Source organism: Molothrus ater, chromosome 7 (genome assembly GCF_012460135.2).
Source record: "Molothrus ater isolate BHLD 08-10-18 breed brown headed cowbird chromosome 7, BPBGC_Mater_1.1, whole genome shotgun sequence".
NCBI classification, from domain to species: Eukaryota; Metazoa; Chordata; class Aves; order Passeriformes; family Icteridae; genus Molothrus; species Molothrus ater.
In genome coordinates, this window is record NC_050484.2 from 22,840,741 (window position 1) to 22,850,590 (window position 9,850).

The 9,850-nt window shown below is 58.3% G+C and overlaps 1 protein-coding gene across 1 annotated transcript; it reads right to left on the bottom strand.

Annotated features, from left to right (window-relative positions):
- Window positions 1-8: 8 nt before the first annotated feature.
- On the bottom strand, window positions 9-9,836 carry PLCD4 (phospholipase C delta 4). The gene is made up of 16 exons (XM_036386377.2): window positions 9,801-9,836; window positions 7,150-7,549; window positions 6,642-6,800; window positions 5,922-6,150; window positions 5,570-5,699; window positions 4,811-5,042; window positions 4,215-4,416; window positions 3,812-3,956; window positions 3,239-3,391; window positions 2,735-2,875; window positions 2,216-2,372; window positions 1,699-1,815; window positions 1,263-1,441; window positions 993-1,128; window positions 763-912; window positions 9-635 (listed from the first exon to the last, which is right to left on the bottom strand). The coding sequence occupies exons 2-16, from the start codon at window positions 7,172-7,174 to the stop codon at window positions 529-531; spliced, it is 2,262 nt and encodes a 753-aa protein (XP_036242270.1). The 5' UTR covers window positions 7,175-7,549; window positions 9,801-9,836; the 3' UTR covers window positions 9-528.
- Window positions 9,837-9,850: the final 14 nt, after the last annotated feature.

Below are 9,850 nucleotides of genomic sequence, written 5' to 3' on the forward strand. Positions count from 1 at the left end.
ACCTGAACTTGTTTGTCACTGAACAATTTATTAAGTTGCTTACAGAGAAAGGATGGGATAAGGGTTAAGTTGGGGCTGTAGGGGCCAACGGGCTCTGCAGGGTTAGGGGGCTGTGAGGACTCCATTCCCAGCTGTGCCCAGCCCTGGGGTTTGCTCAGCTCCAGACTTGCTCCCCTGACTGGGAGGGGACCAGCCCCTGCAGCAGAGCTGGGCCGCACACCATCTCTCCTCCTCCCCACAGTTAAGCTCTGACCGTGGGCCAGGGCAGGGTGCCTGTGGAGGGTGCAGGGAGCTGCACTGGCATAGACCCCACACTCATGCATGGGCAGCAGCATCCTGAACCTGGAAAGGGGAGGTCAGTGCTTTTTCCCAGCCCTCGGAGGCTACTGCAAAGGGAATCACAGCAGCAACAATGACACAGGGATGGCAGAAACAGGTCAACAAGAGGGCAAGTTGGTTGGCTCTGTGGCCCCAGCTGCTTGGAGCTGGCTCTATGGCTTCCATCTGGGTGCTGCTCACCCCATGAGCTCAGTCCTGCTCAGGGCCAGGTGGCTCAGTGATGCGGATATGGACAAAGAGCGAAGAGGGTGGGATGCTGGTGCCATCCTTTGAGAGGAGATGGATGTGCCGATATCCTGCAGGAAGGACAGCAAGGTTCTGGCTAACTGGAATCCCACTCTCCTCTCTAGTACCCAGCAGAGCCCCACACATGCTTGCAGGGCTGTTCTGGGCACCCAAAACCACTGGGCAGGAGCCACTCACCAGGTTTGATGTTGGCAAATGCTAGGGTGAACTGACCCACAAAATCATTCCTGGATGTCTTGTCATAATCCTCCACCACGAAGCGAATGAGAGCCAGCTCGGGCACGTGGAGCTGAAACTGCAGTGTCTCATCCCAGCGGGGGTTAAACCCTGGGAAGAGAGAGCAGGTGCTGAGAGAGGGAAGGAGAGCAGGGACAGAGCAGGGGCCATGGTGCTGCTCTGGGTCTCACCATTGTTCTCGATGTACTTGGTCTCCTGGTGTGCCTGGTCCGCGGGGACCCCATAGATCTCCACACGCACCAATGGGTCAATGATGGCTCCCTCCTTGCTGTTGGCCACTTTGGGCAGCTGCTGCCCACTGATTACCTGCAGGGCCAAATCTGTCTTTTGTGAGGCTCCTTGGCTCCAGCACACTGCCCAACAGTGTCCCCATCTGTCTGGGACCAACAGAGCCCCAGGACACTGTCACAGCTTCCCCAGGGTCTCTCCACACACTGTACCTGGATTGTCAGGGTGATGGGGCCAGGGCCTTCCCGGCTGCTGGGGTCACTGGGGTTGAAGAGAGTCTCCTTGTCCCTCATGAAGGGTGGTTTGAGCACGTAGCCACAGCAGCCATTCTGGCTGAAGAGCCCATCACACAGGTCCATCTCCATGCCAGCTGTCTGGAAGTTCAAGGCCACTGGAGGGAGGTGGCAGGGAAAAGGGTTCAGAACAGCTTGGAGATACCACACTCTGCTTTGGGCTGAAAGCCAGCCTGTCCCCACAGCCAGAGGGATGTGGAGTTGCATACGGGAGTAAGGTGATAATGCTTGAACATCCCCAGGGCAGTGCAAGAGCTGGCAACCTGACCTGGCTCCAGATGGGGTTGAGGGTGGCATTTAGCACAGGACTCAGGGCATGTCCCCAGCCCACAGCCCTGCTCCATCCCGGCCGTACCGATCTGGCACCCCACATTCCACATCTCCTGGGGGCTGTAGTTGGAGGAGTCAGTCCTCATCCCACTGGGGTAGATGCGTGTCAGCTGCCAGGCATTGTGGCGAACAAACTCATTTCCTAGGGATAGAGCAGGAGGCCCACTCGTGGGGTCGTTCTCTGCCTGTATAGTCACCCACATGTACTGTCCATCCGTCCATCCATCCATCCATCCATCCATCCATCCATCCATCCATCCATCCATCCATCCATCCATTCATCCATCCGTCTATCTATCTATGCACCCACCCACCAATTCTCACCCCTCTCCCTGCTCAGGAATCCAGGTGTCCTGCCTTGTTTTCTAAGCCAATAACCTCATCACTTACCAGAGCCAAACCCCACAGTAAAGCCCCACTGGGCCCTGTTTCTCCCAGACAGGGAGGGAACCCCAGTGTCAGGAGGCTTTTTCCATGAGGAAGCCATCAGCCCCCTCTACTCTGTCCCAGTCACCTGGTGCCACTGCCCCCCCCCATCTCACCTTCATCCCGGATGAGCTTCCTGGCCTTGGCTTCAGAGAGGGAGGAGATCTCAGAGGGCCGGGAATGGCTGCGGGCCTCCTGGAAGCCCCGGAAGGGCACATTCTTGCAGTAGATGACACAGTCGGACAATGCTTGGGCCAAGGTCTCCTTGTCCTTCTGCAAGGCAGAGCCATGTTAGGTCCCTCCTGATGGGAGCACCATCCACCAGCACTCACCCAGGCCAGGGGCCCTAGAGCCAGGAAGGCAGGTAAGAGCAGCCAGGGGTGTGCTGGTGGGTGGCAGCATCCCTACTGTGAGCAGTCTTCTTGCCAGAAATAGAGCAAGCAGGGGACCTCCAATATGTTGCCACCACAACAAAGAGAGGGCTGGCATGGCTAGGGGCAGAAAAGGCTGTCCTCCCTGCCCGGTGATGTCTCTGCAGTCTCTGTCTCTCCTCTATGCAGTAAGATGTCACCACAGCTCATAGCTGTGTCCAGGGGCTCAGCTCTCCCAGCTGGTCCCCAGCCTGGGCCGCTTACCTTTGCCCTCCGCCTCTCCTCCTCTGCCTCTGCCCCATTGTCATCGTCAGACACATCAGGAGCCTCATCCCCTGGCCCGTCCAAGGTGTCCTCCAGCCGCCCAATCTTCTTGCCCTTCAGCAAGATCTTGTGCTTGAGCTCCTGTGGGGTTGGGGATAGAGAAGCACCTTGAGCTACCCAGTGCCTCCATGGGCCTTGTGCCCTGGGATCCTGCACTGCGGGAGGCCAGCATCACCAGCTCCCTTCAGCACTCAGAAGGGGATGGGGTAGGAGGGTTTTGCCCCGCTGTCTGATTCTGCATGACATGGGGAGACAACCCTGGGGACAGCCTTGGCACTTCTGTGAACATGAGGACACAGTACCCACCCCCAGTGTTCTCAAATGCTCCAGTGGAGCAGGGCAATGCTGGGACAGGTTGGCCTATTCTCTGAACTGCAGATCCACCTCCTAACCACACTCTCAGGCAGGACAGAGATGCCCTGCACAGCTGTGCTCTGTCCATACCTCTGGGGATGGGAGCTGGGTGGGGACATGCCCATCGATGGTAGTGGTGAGGAGCTGTTCCCCCAGGATGTCCTTGAGCTGCTGGGCCAGGACCTCCTGCTGCTCCATGCTGCAGTGGTTCTCTAGGGACAGGATCACCGGGTAGTCCGAGGTCTGAGGAGCAACACGCACACCTGGAAATAACCTTGGTGGGGCTGGTGAGCTCTCTCAAGGGCTTCATCCAGGCTGTGATCAGTGCCAGGATGGAGCCCCTTGTGTCTGTGTCTCTTCTGAGACCTTCATACCCCTCCAATCCCCCAGTATCCCCCACACTCCCTCTCACCCCTGCACCCCAACAGTCCACGTCTGCAGGAGCCCCCAAGCCCTGGCACTGCACAGTGCAGGCTGTAGGTCAGACCCCCCAGTGCTCTCCCCCAGAAAGTGACACAGCCACCACCCCCCTCCCCGCAGTGGTACCCGTCCTGCTGCATCAGCAGGTGTGTGAGCCTCAGCACCACTGCCCCACCACTGCCATGCATCCTCACCCACCAAGGACCACCCACAACCACCAGCACCTGGGGGAGGGTGCCTTACCTTGAAGGCGTACTTCCCCAGGGTGCTCACCACCTCCCGGAAGGGGATCTTGGAGGTGAAGGTGTGGCCGTGGTACACCATGGGCTCCCCATTTGGCCCGTCCCAGCAATCCACCTCCAGGCACCGGCAGCCTCGTTTCAGAGCCCTGGGGGTGGGTTGTCACCCCTGGAACCCTGCACTCATCCAGGGCACCAGCTCCCTGCCTTCCCCTCTGCCCGTGGGTGTCACCCCTGAGGGACCAGGGGACACCCACCAAGGATGGGGATGCTGCTGCATGCAGAGCATGGCCAAAGGAGTGCTGGACTGCAGAGGAGCAAAGGAGCTTCTGGGGTTCACGCTATGGAGCTGCTCAGGACATGACGCTGGGGTGGGGAGGGCAGCTGGAAGGGAGCAGTCCCTTTACCTGATGTAGCCCTCGATGCTGCTGTGGCCCCGGATCTGATCCTCTATCAGGTAGGTGTTGTGGGAGGAGGAGATGAAGTAGTGGCAGAGTGGCTGACTCATGTCCTGCCACAGCCCCCGGTGCTGGGGGTTGAAGATGGAGCCCTCCAGGGAGCAGAGGTACATGAGGAACCCATCAGCACTCAGCACATGGCGGGCTCGGGCTGCAGGCACAGAGAGAGGTTCAGCAACAGCCAGGGACATGGAAGAGGCAGAATGGGGGCAAACAGAGCTGCTGGAGGCTCCCAGAATCCCTAAACTGATGGCCACAGCTGCTGCCAGAGTCTGGGGCACAGAAAGGCGCAGCAGAGCAGTAACTTTGGAAAGGTGGGTAGTGGATCCCAAAGCTGGGGCTTGCACACCGTGGGTGGTCAAACTTCTACACCAAAATGGTCAAGGAACGGACCAAATAAAGGGGAACTGCACCCAGATCACACCTTGGTGAGTCTTCCATTCACACCAGGATGGGGCTGGGAATGCTTCTGCCATGGTACTGTGAGTCTGTGACCCCTCCTTGCCCCCAAGCAGAGGGCAGCTGATGTCTGAGCCAGCTCTCACCTGTCTCTGATGGTTCATACTTGTCAATGAGCTCCATGGCCAGCTCCTCTGTGCCCTCATCCTCCAGCTGCTCCTCCCGCAGGAAATCCGCCAGCTCCAGCAGTGTCAGCTTCTTTCCATCCTCAGAGTATTCCTGGAAGAGGCTCAGCACCTCCTCACGCTTCGTGAGAGCCTTGTAGAAGAGCACAAATTCCTCCCCTTCCAGCGTCCCCGACTCTGACTTGTCAGCATCCTGTTTGCAAGGGAGCTCACTCAGCATCCAGATGGGGCACAGCAGGGTATCTTGGCCACCAAAGTGGTTGTGGGAGGATTCTCCCACCCCAAAGAGAGGGCACAGAGATCCCACGCCAGTGCCAGTGGCAGGCATTGAGCAGTGGGGAATGGATGAATGGGCAGATGGAAGCTGGTAGGGTGGACTGATGGATGGATGGGAGGGAGAGATAAGAAAGCAGATGGCTGGTTAGCTGGGTAGACAGATAAGCAGCTGGATGGACAAGTGAATGGGAGGAAGGAAGAGAGTACTAGTTTAACAAATAAATGAGCAAATGGGTGTTTGTTTGGGTAAACAGGTAGTTGGCTGTACAAATGGATGGATGGATGGATGGATGGATGGATGGATGGATGGATGGATGGATGGATGGATGGATGGATGGATGGATGGAAAGTGACCAGATCCCTTTGCAAGGAGGTGTTGTACAGCTTGTTCCAGCCCCTCCAGTCCCTCTCCAATCCCCCCAGGCTCTCAGGTGCAGTGTTTACCTGGAAGAGCCTCAGGGCATGATCCTCGTTCATGTCCACATTCATCATCTTCAGGAGACGCTGCACTTCCTTGAAGTTCATGCGCCCATCCTTATTCTTGTCAGCTTTCTGGAACCAGTCACGAATCCATGTGCGGGAAACCAGGGCAAATGTTAAGGGAAAGGACCTTGGCTATGAGAAAAGGGGCTGGGTAATATCAGAGAGCATCTTCTCCTTTTCCTTTGCCCTGCACTGATGCAGATGGTGAGACCCACAACAGCTACACACATGCTGGGATAAGGCAGAAGACACAGGGCCTGGGGGAGGATCAGCAATGGGTGTGGGGGCAGAGCGATGCTCTCAGGAAGGATATTGGTCTATCTTCTCCCTTTGGTCCATGGTGGTGGCCACCTCGATGAGCTGACGCAGGCCCTGCACCCAGCACTGTGCCTCCTCTGCCGAGCCAGCAACGAGGTCCAGGTTGCCACGACGGCCGTAGAAGACGATGGTGAAGCAGCGCTCAGGGGGGAACTCCTCAGCCACGCTCTGCAGCACCTCCGACTGGTGCCCTTCCCGCACCGTCTCCACATCGCTGATGGAGACTGGGGCAGAGGGAGGGCAGGCCTGTCTGCAGGAGACAAGGACCGCAGGGCAAGGGGCACTGCCCACAGACATCTTCCAGTCATTCCTTCTTCCACTCCATCCATCCATCAATCCATCCATCCATCCATCCATCCATCCATCCATCCATCCATCCATCCATCCATCCATCCACTGAGCTAGTTATCTATCCATTAACCGCTGAACTATCAAGTCAGCCAGTCATCCATCTGCCCCTCTGCCTGCTTACTCCTGCCCTGGCATTCCAGAGGTTCCATTTGTATCAGCTGCAATTTCTACTCAGCCCTTTTGACCCACGGGTCCTGCTGGGGGCAGGATGTTTCATGGAGAGGTGTGGGTGAGATCACAAATGCATGCAGAGCCTTTCTTCAATCCCCCAGCACCCTTAGCAAGCATGGCTAAAGAATCTACAAACCTTCACATCCCTGTTTACTCTGAAACCTACTAATAACACACAGCAGCTGGTACTCACAGGCAGACTCAGTTTTGCCTGTCCTCTTGGACTGGTACCAGATGGTCATGCAGTCTTCCTGCAGCTTGAAGTAACGCTGCTTCTTCCAGCTCTTGGACTTGACTTTGCGCATCAGAGTCCCCTGCTGCATCTGCTCCAGCGTGTCTGTGAGCTGGATGCCTGGGGGCAGCATGGGCTGCATCACTGAGGGTGGGGGTATCCAGGCACTACGCCCTGGTACTTTGCTTCCTCTCACCTCTGGGGTCACACATGGTCCCTCAATCCGTGAGGGAGGAGGTACAAACCAGAAACAAACTCCCTTCACCGCAAGAGGTGCACAGGGTAATTCCCCATCAACCCTTCCCATCCACCCTTGGTGCTTCCAAGCCCAAATCCCAATGGCCACAGTGGGGTAGGGATGCTTCTGAGTGCAGCCAGGTGAGCTCAACCCAGAAGCCAGATTTGCCTCGGCATAAATCCAGATGGCCCAATGCCCTGCCCTGCACCCATCCTCCGCTGGGGCACTCACGGGCGTTGCACAGCAGCGATGCCATAGCTCTGCCTTCTCCACGCTGGCAGCAGCTGGGGAGGGAAGAGAGAAGGTGGCTGGGGGAAGCAAGGTCAGACCCTCATGCTGTGCCCAGGTCCTGCTGAGTGGGCTCCAGCCATACCCACGTGTGTGCAAGGTGTGTGTGCCCCTGCCCGCGTCTGAGCGCACCTGTGTCTGTCTCCTGCTGGGTCATTGCATTCCTTAAGTGTCGAGTTCACACCGCCATACTCATGAAATATTAATCTGTGTTACCGGGAAGCCGGAGCTCAAAAGGTGTTGGTGGAAAACAGAAAAACTTGCCAGCGCAGACGCCCCACAGCCCAGCGGGCACTAGAGCCCTGCTGCTCCCAGGTTGCTGCTCCCAGGTAAGAAGCAGTGCCTGAAACCAGGAAAAACTGCTCTGGCAGTGCCCAAGGACACCCCCACCACCTAGGAAACAACCCCAACCAGCAAATTTGAAAGTAAGGGAGAGCCACAGCTGTGATAGCAAGGAAGAGCAATGACCCTCAGCTCCTACAGCTTCTTCTACCCAGGGAATACCAGCACCCCAGGCAGTGACTGCACCCGCAGCTGTACAGGGAGCACATGGCAGTGAGTGTGTCTATAAATACTACTGGACAATGAGACTTTGATTAGGCTGTTGAGACTTTATTACGCTGACAAATCACTGGATGTGCCTGTCACCCAGGTGCTGGAGCTGGGCCTGGAGGAGCGGATGCCGCAGCTGGTGGGCTGGGGGTTTGGGTGCAGGAGGGGACCCAGGGTCCCTGGGAGCAAAGGGCTCTGTGCCAGGATGGAAGGGGTGGCAGCTGTGCCCTGGGTCCCTGACTCAGCACAGGCACCGGTCACGCAGGGCTGGGAATAGCCGGTGCCGTCAGCGTGCAGGCAGCTGCCAAGCCCAGCTGCCAGACCCCTGTGGGCTCTCAGGCCAGACAGCAGCCAGCCCCTGCTCCATGTGGCTCAGCAGGGCAGAACAGCACTGGCCAGGCTGGCCAGGCTGTGGCCCTGCTCTTGTGAGACACCCTAGTCATGGCTATTTGACTGTCCCCAGGGCACACAGGGATTGTCTGTCCACTCTTGGAGACCTCACATGTTGCTGCAGACATGGAGTAGTGAGGGTGCCATCCCAAATGCCCTCCAGTAGTTCCCAGTGCTGGGGCTGTGCTTCCCCAACACTGGTCCTTCTTGCAAGGCTCAGACTGCAAGGACTTGCTGCAGTGCCTGTATCCCCCCATATCCAACCCACAGGGCACTGACCCACTGGCCCAGGACTTGGAGTGCCAAAAATGGGGGGTAGCCCTGTGCTCCTCTTGTGCCCTTCAGAGTTGGTGCCCTGATGCTGGCTAGCACAGCTCCAGGAGTGCCCCACATCCACCCTCCACAGTGTGCTCTCAGCTCCTGCACCCCATGGCCCTCAGGGAATCAGGAGGGACAACCCCAGTCACCCATCTGCCTGCACTCCTGCTTTCCAGCAGCACCCAGCCTGGCACGGCCACTTCACAGGGCCATAGCTCCAGGTGCTCACCAGCTCTGCAGCCCCTGTGCCACAGCAGATGAGGGAGATGGGCATGTCTTAGGGAAGCTGGGGTGGCACCAGAACTGGAGAAGCAGGGAGACATGCTGGACTGGGACAAAGATGGGCTCAGTGCCACCAACAGTTCTGTCGTCTTGGCACCCTGCCATGCATGTGTACAAGGTGGCAGCGTGCAAAGGGGCAGCTCATAGCCCTGGGGCCCATTAACCACACGGAGAATTTGGAGCTAAACTTCTCCCCCAGTGCCACCCCTTCCAGGCTCCCAGCACGGCCCAAGCATTCCCAGTCCCAACCATGGAGCAGTGCCTTCCCCACAAGTGCAGCAAAGATGGGATGCCCCCTTCCAACCCAAGGAAGCACAAGAAAGCACAAGGAAGAGCATGTGAGTGCAAGGACACATCTGTTCTGCCCTCTCCTGTTGTGTGAGGATGCCATGAGCCCCTCACAGCCTGGCCCCATGCAGGCCCCCTTGCCCCAGTCTGAATTACATTGTTGAGCCAAACGGGAGGAGAGCCAGGGTATGGAGAAACCCAACCCGAGAGTTTCCCGCAGGGCAGCTGCCTGCTGCCAGAACAGCCCCAGCTACCCCAGCACACTCTGAGCCATCGCAGCGTCTCTCCTGGTGGTGACAGGCCCCAGCAGAGCCGGAGGGACAGTGAGTGTGAGCGGTCCCCAGCCGCTCCAGTGCAGAGCAGCCCGTCAGAACAAAATGCCACCGCACGGGTGAGCGTGCCAGAACAGGGAAGGATGACCCCTCACCCCCCTTCAGGCACCCCTACACCTCGCTGGCCCGGTGTGCTTACAAACTGCCCTCGTTCTAGAGCTTCGCTCAGCCGGCAGCTGGCCGGGGGCAGAAGGGCTTGGAGGTGAGGCGGGGAACAGAAATAGGGGCTCCGGGATGGGGCGGTAAACCCCAAGGCATTTAGAGCTCAGGGGACAAATCACACCTTATGGCAAAGGAGACAAAACCGCCGGCACTTCTGTCCAGCAGCCGCTCCGGGGCACCGCAGCCCCAGAGAGGGGCTCCCAGAACCTGGAGGTCGCAGTCCCGTACCCGCCGTCGCCCCCTCCCCTCCGCAGGACGCCCGCTCCGTACCCGCTCTCCGTTGCCGCTCCGCTCCGCTCCGCCGGTGCTCCGCCGCCAGC

Excerpts from the sequence above, each read along its gene's own strand:
- PLCD4 (XM_036386377.2), bottom strand. The coding sequence starts at position 7,174 with ATGGCATCGCTGCTGTGCAACGCCC. Across the intron at positions 5,700-5,921 it reads CAAAGGGAGAAGATAGACCA|ATGGATTCGTGACTGGTTCC; the intron begins ATATCCTTCCTG and ends GGTTTCCCGCAC. Across the intron at positions 4,417-4,810 it reads GTATGAACCATCAGAGACAG|CCCGAGCCCGCCATGTGCTG; the intron begins GTGAGAGCTGGC and ends CTGTGCCTGCAG.